This window comes from Ochotona princeps, chromosome 5 (genome assembly GCF_030435755.1).
Source record: "Ochotona princeps isolate mOchPri1 chromosome 5, mOchPri1.hap1, whole genome shotgun sequence".
In the NCBI taxonomy this organism is placed as follows: Eukaryota; Metazoa; Chordata; class Mammalia; order Lagomorpha; family Ochotonidae; genus Ochotona; species Ochotona princeps.
The window spans coordinates 82,669,373-82,695,837 of NC_080836.1; the positions used below are offsets into that span (position 1 = coordinate 82,669,373).

The following is a 26,465-nucleotide window of genomic DNA, read 5'->3' on the forward strand; positions in this document are numbered from 1 at the left end:
CATTTTTTCTTAAGAGAAAGGGAGGCCGGCCTACACCAAGTCAACTTGTTTTTTTAATGTGGATTAAGGGACTTTGCCATTATTTCTGTTGAAATGGTTAGAGGTATATGCTCTTCTGTTCTCATCTCAGTCACCTAAGACTGTTTTGTTCCATATAATACAAGGTTCGCAATGTTTGTTAGCCCTTGTCTACTAAAAGTGAACATTCATGCCCAGCCCTGTTTCACAAAGTTTTCAATTCAGCCTTCCAGAAATAAGCAATATAGTACAATAAGCACTGAGTATAGGTGATGAAATGGAGTAAAAGAGAATTAAGATAGGTTATTATATAGAACCAGGATGAATTTTATCACAAAACCTTTCCCGTGGAATCCTAAACTCTTACTCAATGTGTTGGGAAAGGTGGCATTTAAGGGCATTTCAGCATTAGAAAGAGTTTCTTAAAACAGTAATGTAAGAACTCTTGTGTTTTTTAAGATTTATTTGTTTGATAGACAGAATTACAGAGAGAGGGGCTAACTTCCATGCCCTGGTTCGCTCCCCAAACGGCCCAAAACCAGGAGCCAGGGGCGTCTTCCTGTTCTCCTGTGTAGGTTCAGGGGTCCAGGCACTTGGGCCATCCTCTGCTGCTTGCCCACCCGCATCAGCAGGGAGCTGGGTGGGAAATGAAGCAGCTGGGACTTGAAGTGGTGTTCACGTGGGATGCAGCTCTGCAGGCAGTGCGTATACCACACAGGTCTACCCAAGAACTGTTTTGGTGTTTTTTTTTTTTTTAAGGGAAATTTTTGGTAGAAACCTAGAATTATATTAAAATATCACTACCCATATAGGTATAAATTAGGTATGTGTTCCTTGTGCTGATAACTCATATAACTATAGCAACATTTACTCAAAGTGACTAGAAAGATTATATAATTTTTTACAATGCTTAACTATTAGCAAGATCAGTCACGTGTGACAAGTGATCTTTGGCTGCAATTAAAATACTGTTTGAAGTAGAAATATGAAGGTCTGTGTACAGGCAGGGAAGTTCCTGTGGGGCCAGCTGTCCTGCTCTCCTGTGCCATGCTGACAGTGGTGTAACCCACCACTTTCCTCCATTTGGTCAATACTGTAAGCCCTGTCACCCTTTGTCTTTCATTTGCCCAGTAAAGGAATCTGAATATTTTAATATTCTCTATGTCTGAGTGCTGTTGTAAACACAAATGAAAACATAGCTCCTAAAATTTCTTTTAGCATTTGGTTAGGAGATACTCATGCAGATGGTGGAATTCTTGTAAATATTCTAACAGGGTTGTATTTTCATCTTGATGACCTCAAACAGAATGAGGTAATGTGAAAAGAACTTGATCGTGGATTTCCCATGAAGCTTGTGTGTGAGAGAATATTCAATATTTGGAGTTTGGGTGCTAAAGTGCTCTATTTACAAGAGCCACAGATCTGATGGTCTAGATAATGGTTACATTTAAGATTTGTTGAACTTGAGCTGCCTGTGGAACACCAAGATGGAAATGCTCAGGAAGTGGTTAGTCACAGGTATCTGGGGTTCAGGAGGGGTGTCTGGGCTGCAGAGAGAAATCTAGAAATCATGCGTAAGTGATACTAGTTGGCGACACAGATTACATGAACCCAACCAGGCTTACAGAAAGGGAAAGAACCCCGAGAATCATTTACATCTTTCTGGGCCAGGTAGAGGAAAAAGAGCCCTCCAAAAAGAGTAAGAAGAGAAATTTGGAGTTAGGGGGGTAGTAGAGCAGTGAGTGGAGTGGGATGCCACGGATGCTTTCAAAACAGAGGGAATTCTGCAGAGAGATCAAACAGTAGGACCTGGCATACAGAAAGATCACATAAATGCCTGTGTAGTCAAAGGATTTTGTGAGAAGCATCCCAACAGAAGACATTTACAGGGACTGAAGTGTGAATGCAAAGCATAGAAGGTCAGAAAGAGAAACTTTTAACAGGAAGGCTGTGTTACTTGCAAGTGTTTTAGTTAGAATGACAGTGCTTGCATTAATTCACTGTCATTTGGGTCAAAAGGTTGTTTCCTCTTAATGTCTTTATTTCTTCTTATTATGTATGTGTTTGTCTTTTAATTTTGCATCCGTTGTTTAGGTTGGATTGCTAGAATTGGAATTACTGCATCAGAGTATAAATATCTATCTGGGTTTTTTTAAAGATTTATTTATTTTTATTGGAAAGGCAGATTCACAGACAAAAGAAGAGACAGAAAGATCTTCCATCCACTGCTTCACTCCCTAAGTGGCTGCAACGGATGGAGCCGGGCTGATCTGAAGCCAGATGCCGGATGCCAGAAGCTTCTTCCAGGTCTCCCGTGTGGGTGCAGTGTCCCAAGGCCTTGGGCTATCCTCTACTGCTTTCCCAGGCCACAAACGGGGAGCTGGATTAGCACCCATATGGAATCCCAGCACATGGAAGGGCCACTGAGCCATCACATATATTTGAAGATGTTTATTGGATCCACCAAGTCCTTACCTAGCAGGGACCGCCAATTATTTTCACATAAAGTGTAGGAGAGTACTAATTTCATTACGTCCTAGTCAGAGTTGAGTTTCATGATCTTTAAAAAAATCTTTGCATTTTTCATTATTGGGAACTGGCGTTCCTTAGGGAATTTAAATTCTAGGCTTGGGGCCGGAAAAGTTCAAGGTAATGTGGTCAGGAAAATAAGATGTTCTCTCAACGAAGTATGCATAGGAGGAATATACCTCAAATTAGTGAGGGCCATATAAGACAAACCCATATTCAACCATGAAATCTCTTCCTTTACCTTCAGGAACAAGACAATTATGTTGCCTTTTGCCACTTGCAAAAGGGTTAGGGTTAGGGTTAGGGTTAGGGTTAGGGTTAGGGTTAGGGTTAGGGTTAGGGCAGCTCTACCGAGAGCAATCCACCAAGAGAAAGGAATGAAAGGATCCACACTGAAAAGCAAGACATTTAACTTGTCCCTCAGTGCAGATGACATGATCACATTTGTATATTATATAGTTAATACAATAGCACACACCATATTATAATGATACAAATTATATGGTCATGATACACATAATGATATACTGAAGTATATATAATTATAAATATATATAGAAAACCCTAAAGACTCCATCAAAAAAGTTAGAACTAATAAACAAATTCAGTAACATTGTAAAATGTGAAATCAACATACAAAAAATCAGTAGAATGTTTATACATCAACAGTGAACCCTAAAAAATTCAAGTAACAATATCATTTGTAAAAAAGCACAAAAATTTTAAATTCAGGGATAGATTTAACCAGGGAGATAAAAGGCTTGTGTACTGAGAGTTGCAAAACAATGATAAAAGAAACAAGATGAGACAATGAATGAGAAAACATTCTATACACATAGATGAGATGAATTAATATTGTTAAAATGTTCATATTGCTCCAAGTGATAACTAAATTCAGTACACCCCTACTGAAATTCTGATAATACTTTTCACAGGACTGGAAAAAAATTCATAATATTTCTATGGAAACACAAGGGAATATGAACAGCAAAATAAATCTTGTAAATCTTGAGTAAGAAGAACAAAAGTTGGAGACATCACACTACCTGATTGCAACACATATTTCAAAGCTATCATAATCAAAATGGTATGGTACTCACATAAGGAAAAACATTTAGACCAATGGAACAGAACACACAGTTCAGAAATAAAGTCACACATTTATGGTCAGTTATTTTTTGACAAAGAGATCAACAACACACAATGAGGAAAGGATCATAAATGGTTGTGAAACTACTAGAAGAAAATATAGTGAGAAAGCTTCCTGACCCTGGTATGGGCAAAGATGTTTTGAATTTTATCTTCAAAGAACAGGCAACAAAAGAAAAACAGAGGGGGCTGGTGTTGGCGCTCAGTAGGTTAAATCATTGCCTGTAATCCTGGTAACCCATGGGGGAGTTGCTGCAAGCCTGGCTTCTCTTTTGATCCAGCTGCCTGCTAATGTGCCTGGGAAAGCCATAGAATATGGCCAAGTTCTTGGGACCCTGAACCCAGGGGGAAAACCTGGATGGAATTTCAGGCTCCTGAACTCAGGCTGGTCCAGCCCTGGCCACTGTGGTCATTTGGGGAGTGAACCAGTGGATGGAAGAGTCTCTCTCTTTTCCTCTCTGTAATTCTGTCTTTTAAACAAATAAATCTTCAAAAAAATAGAGAAGTAGAATTACACTAAACTAAAAAGCTTCTGCATAGAGAAACAACAGAGTGAACAGAAAACCTATGGGATAGGAGAAGGTATTTTCAAACTGTGCATCTGAGAAGGAGCTAACATTCCAGTGCCTGAAGAATTCAAACACAAGAAAACAAGTGATTATAAAATGGACAAATAGGCATTTTTCTTTTTTAGATTTATAAATTCAAAAAATTTAATTAGACAGACATACAGAGACAAGGATTTTCCATCTGCTGGTTCACTCCCTAAGTGGTCGCAATAGCCAGAGCTGAGCCGATCCAAAGCCAGGAGCCAGGTCTCCATGTGGGTGCAGGGTCTCAGGGCTTTAGACCATCCTCAACTGCTTTCCCAGGCCACAAGCAGGGAGCTAGAAGGAAAGTGGAGCAGCTAGGATACAAACCGGTGTCCATATGGGATCCTGGTGAGGATTTAGCCACTAGGCTATCACGCCAGGCCCCAATAGGCATTTTTCAAAAGGAGACATACAAATGAACAACAGGTACATGAGAACTGTTCAACAGTCACCAGTCATCACGGACATGTACATTAAAACCTTGAGAACTACTACATTAGCACCTGTTAAGATGGGTATTATCAAAAACATGTGATAAAGGTTGAAGAGGCTATGCAGAAAAGGAAATCTTTTCAAAAAACAAAGTTTATTGTTTTGGGAACACAGATTTACAGAGAGAGAGAAAGAGAGCAAGCAAACTTCTTCCTTTGGTTCACATCTCACATGGCATCACTAGCTGGAGTTGTGTCCTGCCACAGGGCTGCAGGGTTCCAAGCATTTGGTCCATCCTCTACTGCCTTCCCAGGCTGTTAGCAGGGAGCTGGGGCAGAAGCTGAGCAGCCAGGACACGAACCTGTGTCCTTACTGGATGCTGTGGCTGCAGGCAGAGGTCTAGCCCACTACCACGCTGCCAAGCCCCAGGAAGAGCAACCTTTGCACACCACTCGCGGGAATGCTAATGAGTACAACTATAATAGAAAGTAGTGTGCAGATTTCTGAAAAAACCACAATTACTGTGTCATCCAGAAATTCCACATCTGGTAACATACCCCAGTCCAGTAGGATTGCACCGGCGAAGTCCCTTTGTTCTAGGCACGAGGAATGGAGGCGGGCTACGGGAGAGACGTAGATGCAGGTAAATTGTGTGTGTTTGTGTGCTGGGTTCTACAAGTCACTCAAACAACCCGGGCTGCTTCGGTCAGCACTGGAGAGCCTTGGTGGCTGGAACAGCAGTAAGGAGGGACGGGAGAGGAAGTGGACTGCAGATCCGCTCACTTGAACTCGGTGACCACCTGTGTAACCACAGGCAGCCTTGGGCGGAGCTCTCCAGCAGCTGGAAAGCGCTGGAGACTCAAGGGAAACTGCGTGGGGCTCTGCCAAAACTCTGAGGACGAGGATCTGCAGCTGACCTGAAATAGCGCCTCCTTCTAGATTTCTCTGCTTTTAGCCCTCACCTGCCAAACCCGCGGCTGCTGTCCTCAGGTCTGTATTTTCTGCAGTTAACGGAGCAGTGCTCTCAAGAGGACAAAACAACTCGAGGCTGGCAAAGCTGAGCCAGACGGGGTACTCAGCAGTGTGACTACGGCGCCACTATTTATTCTGGGTCAGGAACTGTGCCAACTTCTTTCCATGGGTGTGAAACGGGTACTCTATAAACCCCACTTTGTACACTAGACCTCCGAGTCCTAAAGACATTGGCCGTTTGTTTGGCATCAGCAGGCTAGCTGCTGGCGCAAACCAGTCTGTGAACTCTTCGCTCTCCGCAACATGTTACGAGTGCCCGCAGTATCCAACATATACGGTAACCACGGTCCAGCCTGCACCCAACAGGCGACCCGGCACGCGTGACGCTCACGCGCGGTCGGCCTGGCTCCTTCCAGCTTTCCGGCAAGGCTGAGACGGCCACGGACGATTCTCTCTGGGCTGGACTCCTTCTGTCTGAGCCTCCGCCGCGAACGTCGCGCAGGCGGGGAGGAGAGGGCGGAGCCGGCCTCCGAGGAAGGCTGTGGATTGGAGGGGAGGAGGGCCAGGGGGTGGAGCCTTGGGGGGAAGCGAGCCGCCGCAGCAACCGTGGAAGCAGCTTCGCTTCCTGCCGCAGCCGCGGGCGGCCGGAGTGAGCCGACCCTGGGCGGTGGGCCTTCTCTGGGCGGTGGGCCGGCTGTCGGCGCCGGAGCCTGGCGAGGCGGCGGCTGGGGTGGCGGGAGGCGCAGGTAACGGCGGGCACGAAGGCCGGTGCGGGCCGCGAGCGGGAAAAGGCGGGAGGCGAAAGCTGGAGCTCCGCCGCGGGGGTCCGGAGGCCAGGCTGGGCGGCCGCGGCTGGGCGGCTGGAGGCCGGGGAGCTGTGCGCTGCACCGGCCGGGCCCCCCGCTCCAGGAGCAGGGTAGCGAGCCGGGAGCGGGCTGTCAGGGAGAGGTGTCCTTGTTGTCCCTCACTCCGGGATCCGCTGCCAAGCTGGCTTGTCCAGAATGGGTCGGCTGTGGCGTGTGTGAGAGGAAAAGAAAGTTCGTGACCGGTCCGAGGGTTTCAAATGTGCCTCTGTTTCCTTAAAAGCCGGTGTCCGCTGCTACCTCAGGCGATTCCATGCCTCTTTGCGTTTCAGTTTCTTTGCCGGAAGAAACTTGTTTGATCCGTTAGCGTTGTGTCTTTGCCTGGGATGTTCCCAAGGAAAGGGTGAGGTTGGACTGCGGGGGTACTTGTGGGAGTTTGGGGCCTGTGGTGTCGAGGTTCGGGAACAGGAGAAATGCTGGTATTCCGTGGGAAGTTACTCCCGCGCCTCGGAGGGATGTGTGTCTGTGTAAATCACCTGTGCGGTACAGCCTAGAGCAGTTGGTGTGGCTTGTCACAGGGAAGACGTTTCCTGTTACTCCTTATGGGTTGCGAGGAACCCCATTTGAATCTCGTTTTGTGGCACTCGAAAGCGCTCAGGGTCGGTGTTCTTTGGGGTTATGACAGGGATTGCACCGGTGAAATGTCCTCTGAGAAGGCATGCTAATTTCCCACGTTCTCCCCCAATTCTTTCTGGAAAGAGCAGAGACGCCCTGGTTTCACTTTGGTGCCTTGGTCAAACATTGAACAAATGCAGCTTTGTTGATGGAAGCTGACATTTCTGGTATTTAGCCATCCTGCGTTATTAGATAGCTCTTGGAATGTTTTTAAGTGTACTTAGAAGTGTCTGAATGGTGCCTGGATTTTCCATCTGCTAAATTTTTGATAATGGCTGAGAAATTGGCTAATTTATTTACCTTTTGATAGCTGATTGACCTTCTGGTTGACTATCAGCATGGGGTTAGGTAGCAGGACCCTGTGGATTAGAAGCCTTGGCATAAAGCCACATGAAGTGTGGGGGAAGTGTTACAGGGCTTTGGAAAAGTAGGTTATTATTCTAGTAATGTGTCAGGTAGCAACGAGTGGTTGTTTGTAACAACCCACTATTAAACTGCCAGAGAACAAGGGGGAGGGGGAAGACAGATTTTCCAGGATGGTGGTGACAGTTACTAAGATGAACTCTCTTATGTGGTTGTGTTACATATTTCTGATTCCACCCAGGGAGGATATTGGCATGGCAGTTTTATCTGTCCAGAGCTGGGGACAGCGCTTGTGTACTGATGCCTGTTCAGGTAATTCCAGGATGCTTTAGGCAGGTTGCTAACTCTGCTCTCAGGTTACCTGAGCAGTCAAAGGCCGTTTGCTGAGGTCCAGGGGTGTCACTGCTGTCACGCTGTCGTTTCTTTCCAGGTCTCTCTCTCTCTCGTTTTTTAAACCTTTCTGAACTTGACCAGTCACCCAGATATTTGATGTTTGGAATCATCTTTGGGCTTACTGAGGAACTCATTTCTGTTTGTTTTTTGTTGTTTCCTTTAGCAGGGCTGTCTGCAACTCTGAAATAGAATTTGATTTTAGAGACCTTCCTTCCCCTGCTACTTCCTCTACTGTTTCCTTCCTCTTCCTTTTTTTCTTTCCCCTCCCTTCTAACAGACATGTGCTGCCCAAATCTGTTCACGTCAGTGATTTTATTTCTGCTTTAAATGATTTACTAAAAGTATTAGGTAAAGTCCTGAGTAGTTAAAGAATTAAGGTAGGTTAGAACTAGAAATCTGTTAAGAGCTGCAAAAATCATTTTGACCTGAGACATCTTCGCTCTGCTGGTGGCTCCTCTGTGACTCCCCAGGGAAGGAGTTTTAGGGTTACTGCATCTTGGTTGTCTCCAAGGGAAGATGTAGTGATAAGATCAGGGCTGTGTGCCTTCCAGGAGTATTATAAAATTAAAAGTGAGGTGATAGATATAATTTGCAGATGATAAGGATTTTGTAACATTACGATGTCATCATGGTGAAAGTGTGCATTAGAATAGAAATGATAGCATTTTTAGCTATTTCTGCATGGTTCTTTGAAGTATACAGCAAAATAGCAGAAAACTGTAAAAAAGATCTTCCCATCTGCTGTTTCACTCCCAAATGGCCACAGTGACTGGAACTGAGCCTATCTGAAGCCGGGAGCCTGCAGTTTCTTCTGGCTTTCCCGCACGGGTGCAGGGTCACAAGGCTTTGAGCCGTCCTCCACTGTTTTCCCAGGCTATAGGCGGGAAAGTGGAGCTGCCAGGACACGAACTGGTGCTCATATGGGATTCTGGCACTTGGAGGTCAGGATTAGTCAGTTGAGCTATTGTGCCAGCCCCTGCAACTGTATTTTTTTTTAGATTCATTTTTATTACTTATTTGAGAGGTAAAGTTGGAAAGAGAGAGCAAGCGAGCGAAAAGGGCCAGTCCTCCATCTGCTGGTTCACTCCCCAAGTGGTGGCAGTGGCCAGGGCTGGGCCAGGCTGAAGTGCTGAAATAGGTAGCTTTACTACTTTGATCGCATTTTGAGTTTGGCTATTTAGGACAGAATTTCTTTTTTATTTTTTAAAAGGGAAACTTTGAAATAAGTAAAATAAGACTGGAATTTATATGCTTCTGTAAAGCAAGTTTTCATGCATAACTTTAAAACGGTATTGTGCATTTTGTTTATAAAAGCTATTTATTTATTTGAAAGGCAGAAATAGAGAAGGGGAGAAAGAGAGGGAGGGGGCAGTTAGAGTGAGAGAGAGGTCTTCCTTTGCTGATTCATTCTGCAAATGGTTGTGATGGTCCTGGCTGAGCCGGGCTGGAGCCAGCAGCCAGACACTCCATCAGGGTCTCACATGGGTGGTGGGTCCGAGCACGCAGCCATCTTCTGCTTTGCCAGAGCAAGGAGATAATCAGGAGCGAAACAGCCAGCGCTCAACTGCCCCCTGATATGGGATGCCGGGGGCCCAGGTGGCAGCTTCACTTGCTGTGCCACTGTGCGGCTCTGCATATTCTCTTTTTCCCTTTGGAAGCCTTAACTGTAACTGATATGAAATGCTCTTTTCTTCCCTTCTCACAATTATGCCTTACCCCACGTCTTTACAGTTAATATTTCCCTTTTTTTTAAGATTTATTTTAATTTTATTTTTATTGGAAAGTTAGATATACAGAGAGGAGAAGAGACAGAGAGGAAGATCTTCCGTCCGATGGTTCACTCCCCAGGTGGCCTCAACGGCCAGAGCTGCTACACCGCCGATCCGAAGCCAGGAACCAGGAACCTCCTCCAGGTCTCCCACACGGGTGCAGGGTCCCAATGCGTTGGGCTGTCCTCGACTGCTTTCCCAGGCCACAAACAGGGAGCTGGATGGGAAGTGGGGCTGCCAGGATTAGCCGGTGCCCATATGGGATCCCAGGGCGTGTTCAGGGCGAGGACTTTAGCCAGTCGGCCACCATGCTGAACCCAAATTTAAAATTTCTATGATTTGAATATGAAGTTTAAAATGAGGTTGTGTTTATGATAATTTTAGGTGATTGAGACCTCTTTCTCATGGTCTAGACAGTTGTGTTTGTCAGGCTTACTTTGGAGTGTACTGAACTGTTGCTGTCCTGTAGCGATGGACTTGGTGCATGGAGCCTATAATAACACACGTGGACACTTACTGATGATCAATAGCTGAAGTTTATTAGTGGCATCAGACTTTAGAGACAAAGGGTCATGTAGGATAAGGGAGGAGGTATTGAGCTTATCAATGGAACCCATCAACTGTTTCTATACCCTCTTGTTTGGAACTTTTGTATATCCCATTCCCATGCTATCCACTCAGCTGTTATACAAATGATATCCAATCAGTTATACAAAAGGTATCCATTCTGTTGCTCTCAGGCAAATATTATCTTATCAATTGTTTTTTCTTTTTATTAAAAGATTTGTTTATTTTTATTGCAAAGTCAGATACACAGAGAGAGGTGGAGAGACAGAACGAGATATCTTCCCTCCAATGGTTCACTCCCCAAGTGACAGCAATGGCTGCTGCGCTGATTCGGAGCTAGGAGCCCAGATCCTCTTCTGGGTCTCCCACGTGGGTGCAGCGTCCCAAGGCTTTGGGCCATCCTTGTCTGTTTTCCCAGGCCACAAGCAGGGAGCTGGATGGGAAGTGGGGCTGCCGGGATTAGAACTGGTGCCCATGTCGGATCCTGGTGCGTTCAAGGCGAGGAGTTTAGCCGCTAGGCCACGGTGCGGGACCTGTGTCCTATCAATTGTAATCCTATGCTTGTTGACCTTCTAGGGTCACAATGTCCTTCTACACGGAAATATTTATTATTTAGCTTTCATGTGTCTGAATTTTCACCAAATAAGATTTTTCAGATATTTGATATTGTTTGGAATCATCTGGCTTGCTGAGGAACTCATTTTTGTGATTTCCTTTGTTTTCCAGACTCATGAAATGGCCACAGATGAGAAAACCTGCCCGACACTGGACTCCTCTAGTGATGTGCCTCGATCTCCTGCAAGTCCTTCTCATCTCACACACTTTAAACCTCTGACCCCTGATCAGGATGAACCTCCTTTTAAATCAGCATATAGTTCTTTTGTGAATCTCTTTCGATTTAATAAAGGTAATTTTTTTTTTTCCTAAGGATTTACTTGTTTGCTTGAAAAGCAGGGTTAGAGAGAGATAGAGGTTTTCTATCTGCTGGTTCACTCCCGAACAGCTGCCGCAGCCAGGACTGAGCCAGGCCAAAGCCTGAACTCCAGTCAGGCCTCCCACAAGGTGGCCAAGTTCAATCCTAGGGCCATCCTCTGCTGCTTTCCTGGGCACACTGGTTGGAACCTGCTCCAGAAGTGAAGCAGTGGGGTTTATATGGGATGCCAGCCTTGTGGGCAGCGTCTTTGTGCCACAATACTGATCCTGAGAAGTTATTTTTTAATGAATTGCTTTTAGATAATGTGTTTTTTCTGTAGAAGATAAGTTTTTTTTTAACTGTATTTTTGCCTTTTATTTATATTTTGAAATGCGAGAAACTAATCCCTGTTGCAAGGAGTTTGGGGATGTTGGTAGTTTAACTCAGAAATTTTACCAAGTGTAACTGACTTCTGATAGTGGCCATGTTTCAATTGCAATAAAAACTGCTTAGTACATTTTTCAAAAGATTTACTTACTTTTATTGGAAAGTCATATACAGAGAGGAGAAGAGACAGAGAGAAAGATCTTTGTTGATTAACTTCCCAAGTGTCTCAACGGCTTGAGCTGCGCTGATCCAAAGCCAGGAGCCCTTCTGGGTCTCCCGTGTGGGTGCAGGGTCCCAAGACTTTGGACCGTTCTCTACTGCTTTCCCAGGCCACTAGCAGGGAGCTAGGTGGGAAGTGAGGCTGCTGGGATTAGAACCAGTGCCATATGGGATCCCAGCACGTTCAAGGTGAGGACTTTAGCCACTAGGCCACTGCACCAGATCCTGCTTAGTACATTTTAAAGTAAATAATCTTTTGTTTGTTTTTTAAAAATTGTATTTGTTAGAATGATTTTAAATTTCCAGAAAAATTGGGAAGGTAGTACAGAGAAATCCTGTATACCCACATACCTAGTTTCCCCTGTTAAGGTGTTAGCATGCCTTATTTATTTTTTTTTTTAAGATTTATTCATTTTTATTACAGCCCTATATACACAGAGGAGGAGAGACAGAGAGGAAGATCTTCCGTCCGATGATTCACTCCCCAAGTGAGCCGCAACGGGCCGGTGCGCACCGATCCGAAGCCGGGAACCTGGAACCTCTTCCGGGTCTCCCACGCGGGTGCAGGGTCCCAATGCATTGGGCCGTCCTCAACTGCTTTCCCAGGCCACAAGCAGGGAGCTGGATGGGAAGTGGAGCTGCCGGAATGGAACTGGCGCCCATATGGGATCCCGGGGCTTTCAAGGCGAGGACTTTAGCTGCTAGGCCATGCTGCAGGGCCCAGCATGCCTTATTTTTAAATTACTGACCTCTTATTGATTTGCTATTATTAACTAACACATCTTTTATCCATAGTTCTTAAGTTTTTGCCTAACATTCTTTTTTAATTCTATGATTGCATTCAGGGTGCCACATTATTGTTAGTTATTATGAAGTAATACTTCTATTCAACAAATGTGTATTGAGTTACTATTATGCCTTGGGCACTGTTTTAATAGCGCAACCAATCTATCCTTTAAGTAGATCAAGAAAAGAAAAAATCCTCACCTTTGTGAAGCTTTTATTCTATATTTAATGTGCTATATTCTGTATTTTATATTTAATAAAATAGAAAATTTAATGAAAAATGAAACATAGGATAAGAGTATTATTAATGATCCATTTTTTCTATTTTTAGAATAAAGCATATTTTCATTTATTGATCTGTAATTTTTACCTCTGAATTTCTTTCATACAAAATTATATATACTGTTATATATAATTATATTTATATATACAATACATGTACATTTTTGCCTAAGAATTTCATCTGTTCATTGCCCTTGACTGAGCTCTGAGTCTTGGTTTTTCAAATAACCCTGAGCTTCCTTTCACTGCAGAGAGAGCAGAAGGGGGCCAGGGGGAGCAGCAGTTGCCAAGTGGCAGCTGGGCCAGCCCACAGCTCCCTTCAAGGACGCAGTCTGTGAGGTCGCCTGCACCTTACAAGAAGCAGCTCAGTGAGGAACTCCAGCGGCGTGCTTCCGTGCTAGGTAACCAGTGTTCTTACTTCGCTGCTCTGCTAGCCTTTCTTCCTCCACATTGTATTTCCCAGGTGATTTATCGAAAGCTTTTTTGCTATTCACAGTTGTCAGGCACTCCTCAGAATGAATTGTTACCCAGATAGTGCAAAAAGTTGTTGATGTCTAGAAAATACTTCTAAGCATGTCATTAAAATTTAATTTAGGGAAGACACAGATTTCTTGACTGTTTGTTGATTAATTACCTGCTTGGGTTTCAGCAGAGAACAGTTTGCAACATCCCCAGGAGAACACAGGTTAGTTTCAACTCTGAATGAACTCTGCCTCCTCTTGGGGCTGATGTGCATGCCTTTGGCTGCAGCACTCTGTCACCTCCATTGGCGGGCTGCCACTTGCTTTTGGGGTTGAGGCTGTCATTGTGGCTGGGTGAGCTGAGCTCCTTGTGCTTGTTTATTCTCCATCCTGGTCTGCTACGCAGTCACCTTCATTTTTATGCTCGTCTCATGAGTATTTCCTGGGGATCAGTGTCTGAATCAAGAAACTAGAGAATGAAGTGGATTATATTTTATTTCTGTTAGATTGTTAAACGCAATAGAGTGGTTCACTCAATTCAAGGCGACAGACGACAGCAGGAGCTGGCCTGAGACAGGGGAAAGGATGAAGCATTGGGTATAAACAGATCCTGTCTTTTCTGTCCAGTCTGCCGTTTGAGTTCCTTGGGTGAGAAATAAGTTCAGACAATGGTGGTTGGCAGAAGACATTTATGCCAGCTAGGACCTGATCTAACAAGAAGGCAAGACCAAGCAGCAGCTGTTTTTGTTTTTTTTTTTTTTTTAATCTAAAGCGTGTAGCAGAGCTGTACAGAACTCCATAGGGCAGAGTCTCAGCATTTGAAAGAAAAGAGGTGGGGAGGTGGGGAGGGGCAGAGTGAGATAGGAATTCTCCTTAGTTAATTCCAAATCATCTTCTCTTTAATTTTTACCTTCAGTAAGCTTTTCTTTGCTGTTGAAGCTGCTCTGTGCTGTACTCTAGTTTGAGAGAGTTCAGCTTCTTTGTTTTCTAAGATTGAGGAGCTAAAAGGCTGGCCTTGTGGCAGTGCATATTAAGCCACTATGTGTGACACTGGTGTTCCATCCAGAACGCTGACTCCAGTCCTGTCAGGCCTGGCTGGAGTTCCAGGCTCCTGACTTGGCCTGGCTCAGCCTGGACATTTAAGCCATTTGGAAGATCTCCCTGTCTTTCCCTCCCTTTCTCTAACTCTGCCTTCCTAATAAATCTTTAAAAAAAATTGCAGTTGGTCTAGAATCTAAATTTTTAGGGGTTATAAGATGGCAGCTTTCCAAACTTTGCTTTTGGCATCGTGCTAAACTTGAATTTAAATATCTCTAGGTAGCCTGTAATCCCTGGTTTGCTGCAGTTCTCTCTATTCCTTGTTATCTCAAATCGGCTTGACTCGTCGAGTCCGTTGGGCGGAAGATGAGGAAGGCTGGGACTGTCCATTAAGTTCCTATCCCTGCTAAAGGACTGTAATTCTGTACTTCACTACTTCTCTGACATGAGGGACGTCAATTAATTATCTAGTTTCCAATTTGCAAAAGAAGCAGTTCATTCCTCTAGAGGCAAAGTTCTAGACCAGATTTTCTCAGGATCTCTTTCATGTTACTCCAAGATCTGTGACTCTGCTGGTTCCAGGAAGGGTCTTTTTCATCCATTCCTAAAGGGTGGGAGACCAGGAAGAGGCTCCTGACTCCTGGCTTCAGATCAGCTTAGTTCTGGCCATGTGGCCACTTGGTGAGTTGACCAGCAGATGGAAGATCTGTCTCTGCTTCTCTTTGTATTTTTATTAATTTCATTTATTTTGTGGGGCCCCCTTTATTTTCAATTTACTTGAAAAGTATCCAGATAGAGATGAAGAGAGAAATAGTTGCTAATTCATTCCTCAAATGTCCCAAATAGCCAAGTTTGGACAAGGCCAGTGTCAGGAGCCTGGAACTCAGCCTGGGTTTCCCTTGTGATGGCAGAGACCCAAGCCTTATAGTCATCATCTGCTACATTTCAGGGTGTACCTACGTAGGAAACTGAGACTCCAAGCAGGCACTTAGATAGGGGAATGTAGGTATCACAGCAGTGCCTCAACTGCTTCAGTACGTGCCCACTTCATTGCTCATCATACCACCATACCTGTCCTTCACCTTTAAGTTTTATAATTACTGAAGCCAGAGATAAAGAAACTTCAGTTGTAACTTTGCTGTAAAATAAGGAAGCAATTGATGGTAACTTTGGAAGATATAATCCATAATGGCTACAAAGCTAGAATTTGGGCTTTGTTTTATCATGAAAATGTGATTTCCTTATTGTTTCCATTGTAACTGATCCCTTACAGTTTGGGGCTGCAGAGCTGAGGCAGTGATAGGGAGGGTCAGGATTGTCATTTTAGCAATTCTGTGGCAGTTTTAATCTCTGTTGACATTGGTCAGTTGTACCAAAAGTTTTCATCTTGCATGTTTTGAAGTCTCAAGCTTTGGGGGTTGGGGCTTGGGCTGTTTGTGTTTTCTTATCTGTTCTGTGAGACTTTGGTTGTAGGGTTTGCAGACAGAGTTAAATTGCCTGATCCTAATGCTTATTTGATTGTAGAGACCAAGGTAAATTAACCCTCTGGGATCGCTTTCCTCTCTGCTACTTCTCTGGCAAGTTTTATGTGTTGAAGCCATGGGTGCAAGAAATCGTTAATTAATTAATCATTGATTCTATGGAAGCATTAAACTTTTAATTTAAGTGATATATCCTAGGGCTGCACAACTGCTAATAAATGCAGTTCTCAAGGAACCTTACTTGCTTGTGAATTGGTATTTTTTGTGGTAATAAATGCTTTTGGCAGCCTCTTAAAGAGACTAGTTTTAACTCTTAGTCCAGGACACCGATTGAGAGAACATAACATATGCTAACAATAAAAAGTGCATTGCATTGCACAGCTTGTTGTATATAGAAGCTTTTAGTAAGTTTCTTTTTTTCTTTCTTCCGACTTAGACACAAGGAGGAAAGCAGAGCCTGCCTTCGGAGGCCATGACCCTCGCACAGCTGTTCAGCTTCGAAGCCTCAGCACAGTATTAAAACGCCTCAAGGAAATCATGGAGGGGAAAAGTCAGGTACTGTGTGTGGGCTTTGGAAGAGCACTGATTGTGCTTGCTTCGACAGCACATGTGCTCAAATTACAAGACTACTTATGGAGTCCTTGGGGAGGTCATGCCACACTCACTCACAATGGTATAATGTTTGAAAGAAAGTTTAATGCTTACTCCAGGTATAAACACTATATTTCTACAATATTTTCTTAACTTTAATCCAGATTGTTTTATCAGTCCCCCTCTTTATAGTTAGTGTTTTTCGTGTTCTTAACAGTGTTGATCAGTTCAAGGTCTTTATTATGTATAGTATAAATAGAATAAAAAGTAGTTAAACTTCCTTTTTTCCTCATGGATGTGCAGCTGGACCTAGCACTGTTGTTTTGAAAATGACTACCCAAAAGTATGATAAATCATGTCCTAAGTTCATATAGTGCTAAGTGTGATAGAACTACCTGATGTCATCCCATGGTCCCCGATGTGGAGCATGCTCTGAGGGTTCTGCTCAAGTGGTTTTGGTAGTTCTGAAATGCTGTTAATCTCACCGCTCCCAGCCTTACTTTTAGTGTTCGCCAGTGGTAATCCATGCTAACTAGCTCAGCTCAGTTCAGGTCTCCTACATGGGCTGGTACATAACTCTGACCCATAAAGGTCCTCCAGCTTCCCCCGCCCCCAAACCGCTTGGTCTCAGCGCTTTCACTTACTTGCAAGTATAGTGGCCTTGGGGATGGAAGTCCCTCAGAAGTCTTTCCTCACTTGCAGCATGCTCTTTCAGTTGTCCTCCTTCCCACAAATCTTCTTACCCATTCCCTGGGCAATCCATAGGCCCTGCACCCTGGAGCGCATGGGTTCCCCAGTCCAGCCTCCAGAGCCCAGTCTTCTGGTGGGTTGATGTGGGGTGATGTGCTGGCCTGGAGCTCTGCCTGTCCACTAGGGTCCCAAGCTCCTGGCACCTGTACTGGCCTGGGACTTTACTCCTCCTTACACCCAAGTTCCAGGCCCATTCAAAGTTCCTGAAGTCCGGTCCACGAGCACACTAAGCCAGTATGCTAGCCTAGGGCTCGCCTCTCCCCTCCTCCCATTCCACCTGTGACCAAGCACAGGAAATCCCCAGGCTCAGACCCCTGTAAGCTCCCAGTTCCACCCCCAGACCTCTGGCAAGCTTGTCCCACTGGGTGCTGCTGCAAAGCACTAGGGCTCTCTTTTCTATTTTTTTCTATCCTTGGACCAATATCCTATCTATAATTGTCCTAACTTTAATCTTTTTGGCAGGTAATGTGAGTCCTTCAATGTTCTTCAAGATTGCCTTGATTATTTTGGCTTTATGTATTCCCATATGAGTTTTGAAATTAGCTTGTTAACCTCTGCAAAAGAAACTTAGGATTTTTATTAGGTGTGCATTTTGCTCTTATATGCTGCTAATTAGTATTTTCAAGAAGCCATTGTCCATTTTATTGTTGCAGGATAGTGACCTGAAGCAGTACTGGATGCCAGATAGCCAGTGTAAAGAGTGCTACGACTGCAGCGAGAAATTTACAACTTTTCGGCGCAGACACCATTGCCGGCTCTGTGGGCAGATTTTTTGCAGTCGTTGCTGTAATCAGGAAATTCCTGGAAAATTTATGGGCTATACAGGTGAATGCATTCTACTGGTGGTTCTACAATTTTTAAAAGTTATAACCTAAGAATTACAACACAGGACAGTCTTAAGTCGGTCTTTGTTTTGGGTGTTTTGTTCTGGTGTAAGACACAAAGGTGCGAGAGACTTGGCTTTGCTTTTGACAGCTTTCAGTCAAATAAAGTAGATAACGAGTGTCAAAAAGTTACTGAAATAAAACTGAATGCATCAGAGTTGCTAGCAAAAAGCTGTTGTGGTGCTGAGATTTATTAGATTTAAGGTGGTTAGAATGGATTTTTTTAAGATTTACTTTCATTACAAAGTCAGATACACAGAGAGGAGGAGAGACAGAGAGGAAGATCCTCCGTCTGACGATCCACTCCCCAAGTGACCGCAACGGCCTGTGCTGCGCCGATCCGAAGCCAGGAGCCAGGAACTCCCCCGGGTCTCCCACATGGATGCAGGGTCCCAAAACCTTGGGCCGTCCTTGGCTGCCTTCCCAGGCTATAAGCAGGGAGCTGGCTGGGAAGTGGAGCTGCCGGGATTAGACCCGGCGCCCATGTGAGATCCCGGGGCTTTCAAGGCGAGGACTTTAGCTGCTAGGCCACGACGCTGGACCCTAGAATGGATTTCTAATTTGTATTACTATGAGGATTTTCAGTTTGCAAAGTACAGTTTTTCCTTGACTTATACACTGTGCTTTGGCAAGTTATAGTTAATACTCATAAGCAACATAGAGAAGCTTTAGCAATAAAAAATATTAGTTTATTGAAAGAAAAATCTAAAGAGTATTGTATGATTTGCACATACAAAGTAGATAAAGAGAACACTTAACTGTCCCTCTTCTTGGTCTCACTTCTGCCCTCACCTGAATTGATGCAGAGTTTAGAATCTTATTTCCTTTCACTTAGATCATGACTACTGCTTTCAAAAGGCTTTGATCTTTAATTTTCTTTACCTCTAATTAATTTTTCATACTGTCAGCATTCTTTGTAAAAAGCTCTTTGATCACCAGGCTGGTTTACTTAATTCCCTTTTACTTCCAGTACCCTGTAGAAAAAAAATTATTTGTTTATTCAAAAGTCAGGGTTACAGAGACATCTGCCCAGATGGCCACAATGGCTTTGCCCATGCAGTGCCAAAGCTGGAGGGAGCTTCATCTGGGTCGCCCTTGTGGTTGACAGGGTCCCAAGCACATGGGCTATCTTCCATTTCTTTTCCCAGTTGACAGAGAGCTGGATCAGAAGTGCAGCTGGGGCTTGAACCACATCCAGAGGGGATTCTGGCATTTCAGGCAGTAGTTCTACCTGCCACGGCACAATGGGCCCTCGCCTAATACACTTTCAGAGCTCCTACTACCAGTAAGGTAAAACATGTCTTGTTAAGACTGCTGGTGTTTTAGAGTCCTAGGGCTGCCACAAATTGAGTGTCTTAGAACAACAAAAATTTGTTGTCTTAGAGCTCTGGACATCATAAGTACCGTAATAGTCATCATTCCACTGGTTCAGGGAACAAGTGTAGGGTTCTGTTTCAGATCTTGGAAAAACCTTATAATGGGCTTGGGGAAGCATTGACCTCCTTGTAAGATGGACCCTTAGCTAGAACACCATTATCTGGCCTCCATAATCCCTTGATTTTTGATTGTTGGGCCACAATAGTATTTTGGGTGCTGTGGAATTTTTGTCTGTTTTCAAACAGGGATGGGACATGTCTGGCACACAGACTGTATAAGGCCCATATAATCATTTGTTCTGGCCCTGTCAAGGCAACTGCAGGTAGGAACTTGAAATTCAGTAAATCTCTAGCAACTGTCTACTTTGTCTAGAATTCTTTCGGCACTTACAAAAACCAAGAAGGAATTTAATTTCTGCCCTTCTGTTTGATTTCCAGGGGACACCATGATCATTTCTTTAAGCCAATCTCTTCTGATTGCTGCTGTCTGTTTTCTGTTACAGAAATTATAGCCACATATTTTTGGCTGTTAAGAGCCACCGCTTGGCCTTTGCCATTTTGGGCCATTTATCCCCATTTTATTTATTAATTAATTTGTTATTTTAAATTAATTTTATTATTTTCTGAAGCCCATGTGTAGCTTTTTTTTAGATGTATTTATTTTTATTGCAAAGCCAGATATATATATATATATATATATCTATAAAAAGAGAGAGAGAGAGAAAGAGACAGAAATATCTTCCATCCGATGTTTCACCCTGCAAGTGACTACAATAGCCAGGAGCTGCGCCAATCCAAAGCCAGGAGCCAGGAGCTCTCCTGGGTCTCCCACGTGGGTGCAGGGTTCCAAGGCCCTGGGCCGTCCTCGACTGCTTTCCCAGGCCACAAGCAGGGAGCTGGATGGGAAATGGAGGGCTGCTGGGATTAGAACCAGTGCCCATATGGGATCCTGGGGCATTCAAGGCGAGGACTTTAGCTGCTAGGCCACGCTGCCGGGCCCCACGCGTAGCTTTTACATATGCATTTTTCCATAAACCTTTTGAAGACGTTTAACTGTAGAGAGAGAGATATTTTGGTAGCTCAAATGACTGGGACTAGCAGTTTGAAATTCTCAGGGCAGGTTAACAGACTGGAAACTCTTTCAGGATTTCCATCTTGCAGTGTTGAAACAGTTTGTTTTTCATCTGGAAAGCTGCTAGTGCCTTTAGCTGTTTGAATGAGACCATAATTTTATGACTAGAACAGACAACTATGAAAGAATAGCCTTAAGATGAAAAAATTAAAAATTGTTGTACTTGTTAGTAATTATGGTATCTATAATATAGTGAACTCTTAAAAATTTTTGTGTCATTTTAGATTCCTGTTATTGATAAAAAAGCTTAAGGTAGAATTGCTAAATAACATGTTAGTAAAGCTTAATTATTTTGCCTGCTTTTAAAATATACTAAAATATTACAGAATCACACAAAAGCAATGTGAAAAACAGGTTGAAAATTAAAATGTGTGGACACAGCTGTATCCTAGAATTTTTTTTAGAAATATTAATTAACTTTATTTGTCCTCTTATGAATATATAACTTTTAGCTTAACTTTCACTGTATTAATTTCTGCTCGGAGCATGCCCTACATCAGGGACCTGGGGTGGGTGGGAGATTGGGTAGGGCTTCTCCCTTAATATTCCCCTTTACCTCAGATACATGAAGGAAACAATGTGGAAATGATAGTCTTACCCACTTTCCTGTAGCCCTTGAACCTTTTTACCGTAATTAACTATGTTAAGATTGTAAAAAATTCTTACGTAGTTTTTGCAGTATGTATTTGAATCATATGTAAGCCTATTGCCTACTTTTTTTGTTTTGAAAATTGTGCCCCCTTGTGGAGGCCTATTTTCAGGGCTAAAAATAGGCTTTTTCTCCTCTACTGCTAAGGAAGAATGTGATGTTTTATTTATATTGGTTTATTTATTCAATTGAATTTTTCTTCTGTTAAGATCCTCTGTTGCTGATAGAATCCCCATTTTGTTTCTGTAACTTTGAAAAAACTGTTTCTTTAAGTGTAGTTTCCTAACATTACTGGGTTATGTTTCCTTATTTATTATAAGTGTTTGAGGTGAAGTGGACGTATAAAGGTATAGTGGACATATAAAGGTATAGTTGATGGTTCTTAAGATATGTAACATAATCAACAAAGTTATTTTACTTTTTAAAAATGTATTTTTTGTTGTCTTTACTTGAAAGTGATTTCCTGTCATTAGATGATTAACCCAAACCTATAAAATAGTCTTAATTAATACATTACTGCTATCTTTATTAAATGTATTATTTTTGTTTTCTCCTAGGAGACCTCCGAGCTTGCACATACTGTAGAAAAATAGCCTTAAGTTACGCTCATTCCACAGATAGTAATTCCATTGGGGAAGACTTGAATGCTCTTTCAGATTCTACTTGCTCTGTGTCTGTACTTGATCCCGGTGAACCTCGAACACCTGTTGGGAGTAGAAAAGCCAGCCGTAACATATTTTTAGAGGATGATTTAGCCTGGCAAAGGTATTGTCCCTTAAATATATAGTTTCCTTTTCTTTTTTTTTTAAAGATTTATTTATTTTTATTTGAAAGGCAGATTTATGAAGCAAGAGAGACTTTATGCCCACTGATTCACTCTCCAAATGGCCACAACAACCAGAGCTAAGTCAGTTTGATGCAAGCAGCTTTTTCCGGATCTCTCATGAGGATGCAAGGGCCCAAGGACATGAGCCATTCTTCACTTCTTTGCAGGCCGTAAGCAGGGAGGTGCCAGCCCCAAAGATATACTTTCTCTTAATTTGAGCCATACTGATAATCTTGTTAATTTGGACTGCTTCTGGCTAATGTTTAGTTTCTTTGAATTGTTTCTACTAGTTCTCTATTACCTGTTTTTTTCTTGGCTTGCCTTCAGAAGAATTATAGACATTCATGGATAGTGATGACATTGGCTAATTAGAGCGTAGGCTCCATAGAGGCTGTGGCACAGGAGGCTACTCCTGCATCTCTTGTGTGCACTGGTTCATATCCTGGCTGCTCCACTTTCGATTCAGCTCTCTGCTTTTGGCCTTGGAAGGCATGGGGAGATGGCTCAAGTCCTTGAGCCCCTGGACTCGTGTGAGACCTGGAAGAAGCTCCTGACTCTTGGCTTGGGATTGGTTCAGCTCTGGTCATTGTAGCCATTTGGAAGTGAACCAGTGGATGGAGGATCTTGCTCTGTCTCTCCTTCTCTTCCCTAACTCTAATAGAAATGAAATAAATCTTAAAAAAGTGTATATATGTGCATATATTTATATAAGAGCTAAATGAGATAAGTCTTTATAGTCTTCTTTATTTGTTGCTCTGCTCTTGGCACCAAGGATAGTACATAGTGTGTGTATGATTTTGATAATATTTATTGAATAGGCGACCGAAGTAACTGAGATTAGGCTTGTGACTGTCCCCCCTTTTTTTTTTTTGGCTGAAGTGTTTTCCTAAGCAGAGTACTAAATGTGACTGTGGCAAAGAGTTTTGAGTTTTACCTAAGTCTTTCTGATAGGTTTTTTCCTTCTCAGTTATCCCTTAGGAGAATGAGGAATGAGTTTCAACAAATAAAAAATGAGTTACAGTTAAAAAAGCAATACCCGAGACTCTTATGGACTTATGTGAAGCAGGAAGGAAAGTCAACTAATTAAGATTCCATTTATTTGAAGTTAAAAATATATAAAATCAAGATACTGTATACAAATACAAAACTACACAAAACTAATAAATTGTCTAGAGATGCCAGCATAATATAACTTAAAATGAAAACAGTGATAAAAGCTTCTGGTAGTGGTTTCATTGAGGACAGAGAAATGGGGTTGAGTGTGAGCAATGACAAACTTTAGCAGTGGTAGTTTTCATTTGCTTAAGTTACTTGATTATTTTAATTTTTGTGACATATTCTTTCTACCTCACATATTTTATACATTCAAAAAATAGAGTATATTAAAACTATGCAGAGGGTAGGAATTCTTTGCTTCTTGCTTACTTTAGTTAGTAATGACTTTAATTTGTGCCTGATCCTATTGTGTAACTGGCAGTTGTGATTTAATAAACAAACTGGGTATGAAAGCTTCTTGGTCTCAAGGTAAAATAACAGTTACGTTGTAGTTTCTGTGCTAATCATTTAATATTCATTCTCTCATGGTCATGTCTCTGCGGTAGATGCTTTTCCCCCCTTTGACATACGTGGATACTGAGGTTCAGAGATACTGACCCAAGATTACCCATTTGGTAGAGGGAGAACTAGCCCTTGGACCTGTGTTTGGCTGATTCTGTTATTACTATGGGAACTGAGAATGATGTATGTGAAACTCACAACTCTGCCATAATCAGTTCTATTTTGTACATAGATTATGAAAAAAAAGAGTTCTGTAAGTTAAGCCAATTTTGTTAATTTTTGATGTTTCACATTCATTAAAAATCCTTTTCCATAATATTCTTTTAGCACTTAGTACTTCTAAGTTTCCAACATAAGGAATAGGAGTCATAATATCATCCTTTAATAAAAAAATTTAATCGCTTTAAAATATTAAAGTACATTCTCTGAATCAGATTTGCCTTTTATTCTCGCAGTTGATCTTAGTATTTCCCTGTTTTCTTGATAGTTTGATTCATCCAGATTCCTCAAATACTGCTCTTTCAGCAAGACTTGTATCTGTCCAGGAAGATGCTGGGAAATCTCCTGCTCGAAATAGGTAAACTGCAAAATAAAAAACTTGAATTTTGTGTCTGATTTTCATTTGTTTTCGTGGCAATGAGAAGAACAAACAACTATTTTAAATGGTGGGATCTATTGTCAGACACTTTTCTAGCTCTGAGTTAGGCTGTCATTTCCTTTCTTTTGGCCAGCTCTCTTTCATTCTCCGTAGCTCATTCTGGCGTTCTCTGCTGGCTTCAGACTTTGGAACCTACATTGACTTCTGTGTGTGGAGTTCAGTAGGAAGACCTAAAAGATGTGAGGGAGTGAGCCAGGTAGACGTTTTATGGGAGGATGTGCCAAGAAAATGTGTATGACAGATTCGTGAAAGGGAATATAACTGACAAGGAATAATAATAGCCAAGGAATTCTGTGTGTTTGAAATAGCATAGTCTTAAATTTGATTGCAAATACTGTCATTTATTCAGAGTGATATATATTTCCTGCTTACTTTTAAGCGTTTTTTAAAAAACGGAAACTTGCTTAGTTTTTAGCTTTGGTCTCTTTGACCTGTCCCAGCCCTGTCTGTTAGACATTTGGGAAATGAAACAGACATGGAATAACTCACTCTCTCTGCCTTTCAAGTAAATGAAACAAAGTAACGTTAAAAAAAATATTTGTTTAAACCTTTTTGCTAAGCCTGTGATTTGGACCTTAAATTATTTAAAAATTAGCTTTATCTGGAGGAAGCACACTTTTTTTTTTTTTTAAAAGATTTATTTATTTTATTACAAAGTCAGATATACAGAGAGGAGGAGAGACAGAGAGGAAGATCTTCCATCTGACGATTCACTTCCCAAGTGACCGCAACGGCCAGAGCTGTGCCGATCCGAAGCCGGGAACCAGGAACTTCTTCTAGGTCTCCCACGCGGGTGCAGGGTCCCTAGGATTTGGGCCGTCCTTGACTGCTTTCCCAGGCCACAAGCAGGGAGCTGGATGGGAAGTGGAGCTGCCGGGATTAGAACTGGCGCCCATATGGGATGCTGGGGCGTTCAAGGTGAGGACTTTAGCTGCTAGGCCATGCTGCCGGGCCCGAAGCACACTTTTTTTAGGTGAGACTTTGTTTTGAATGATAGCTCTCGTATTTGTTAGATTAGTTATCTGATACAAATTATTTAGTTCTGTGTTGTTTAACTCATAGATGGTTTTGCTGTTTATTCTTTATATGAAAGCTAAAAATAGGCTGAATTTCTTTCTAGGTAGAAGCTTAGTTGAACTTCTAGGTAAATATTTTTTATAAATATTTGATCAGTTGGGCTGGCTCTGTGGCTACCACCTAGTGTGCTGGCATCTCATATAGGTGCCGGTTTGTTGCCATTTGGGAAATTGAACCAGTGGATGGATGATCTCTCCTCTGTAACTCCACCTTTCGAATAAATAAATAAAGCTTGATAAAAAAAGAAAAGATCAATATGTTGATATTCCTCTGGCCACTTATGTGATATAAGGGTAAGTACCCGTAAGTACTTATGAGAACACAGAAGTAACTGGGTTCAAAATAAAATTATTTTCAGTAATTTTAATGAATGAAATATATATATAATTGAGGATAATTTTGTTTTAGAAAAAGATTTATTTGAGCTGCAGGACTACAGAGAAGGGAAGAGAAAGAGATCTACCATCCTCTGGTTCTCTCTCTAAATGGCTGCAGTAGTTGAGGCTGTGCTAGGTTGAATTCAGGTGCTTCTGCCAAGTCTCCCTGTGGGTGCAGGGACCCAAGCTCTTGGGCTATCTTCTGCTGCTTTTCCAGGCCACTGGCAGGGAGCTGAGGACACAGGGTTTGAACCGACGTACCTTTAGGGTGCCGGTACTGCACTCTGACGATATTTTAAAAATGAATCTAATGAGAAGAAAGGAAATTCTTTTGTGAATGTAACATTTTGCTTAGTTGGAATTCAAAATTTGTGTGTTCCTTATCAGACATTCAACTCTAAAAACGTAATTTTAGTTCATGAAGTATACAAAAAAAGGCAAAGTGAATTAGGCTTGTTGGCCATAGTTTGTCTGCCTAGGTGTAAAAGATTATTTCTGCATTTAGTTGTCATTATTTATATTTGTCAATTTATAAATCACTGATTTGCATCTTTAAATATTAGGTTTGTGCTTATTCCCTTTACAATAGCATATATGAGCTATGCATTGTTTTCCTTTCTTTTCTAGAACTGCTTTTTAAAAAACGTGTTTCTAAATAATTTTAGATGCATACAAAGGTTATGAAGAAGCTCCAAAAACTTGTGAGACGTATGTGTTATCACTTGGTTGTATCTAAAGTTTTTAGAGTGCCTTTGCAG

General features: G+C 42.3%; 1 protein-coding gene across 10 annotated transcripts in view; it reads left to right on the forward strand.

Annotated features, from left to right (window-relative positions):
• Positions 1 to 6,276: 6,276 nt before the first annotated feature.
• PIKFYVE (phosphoinositide kinase, FYVE-type zinc finger containing) overlaps positions 6,277 to 26,465 on the forward strand; it is a 92,256-nt gene continuing 72,067 nt past the window's right edge. For 6 of the 10 annotated variants that reach the window (XM_058664924.1, XM_058664929.1, XM_058664927.1 and 3 more), the window contains exons 1-8: positions 6,286 to 6,439; positions 10,990 to 11,170; positions 13,102 to 13,251; positions 13,500 to 13,535; positions 16,267 to 16,385; positions 17,825 to 17,996; positions 21,770 to 21,977; positions 24,083 to 24,172. In XM_058664924.1, coding sequence (XP_058520907.1) covers positions 10,999 to 11,170; positions 13,102 to 13,251; positions 13,500 to 13,535; positions 16,267 to 16,385; positions 17,825 to 17,996; positions 21,770 to 21,977; positions 24,083 to 24,172 — 947 coding nt within the window. In that variant the 5' untranslated portion in view covers positions 6,286 to 6,439; positions 10,990 to 10,998. Of the gene's footprint in view, positions 6,440 to 10,989; positions 11,171 to 13,101; positions 13,252 to 13,499; positions 13,536 to 16,266; positions 16,386 to 17,824; positions 17,997 to 21,769; positions 21,978 to 24,082; positions 24,173 to 26,465 lie in introns of all 10 variants that reach the window. The other 4 variants (XM_058664926.1, XM_004576880.3, XM_058664925.1 and 1 more) reach the window with 3 other exon arrangements.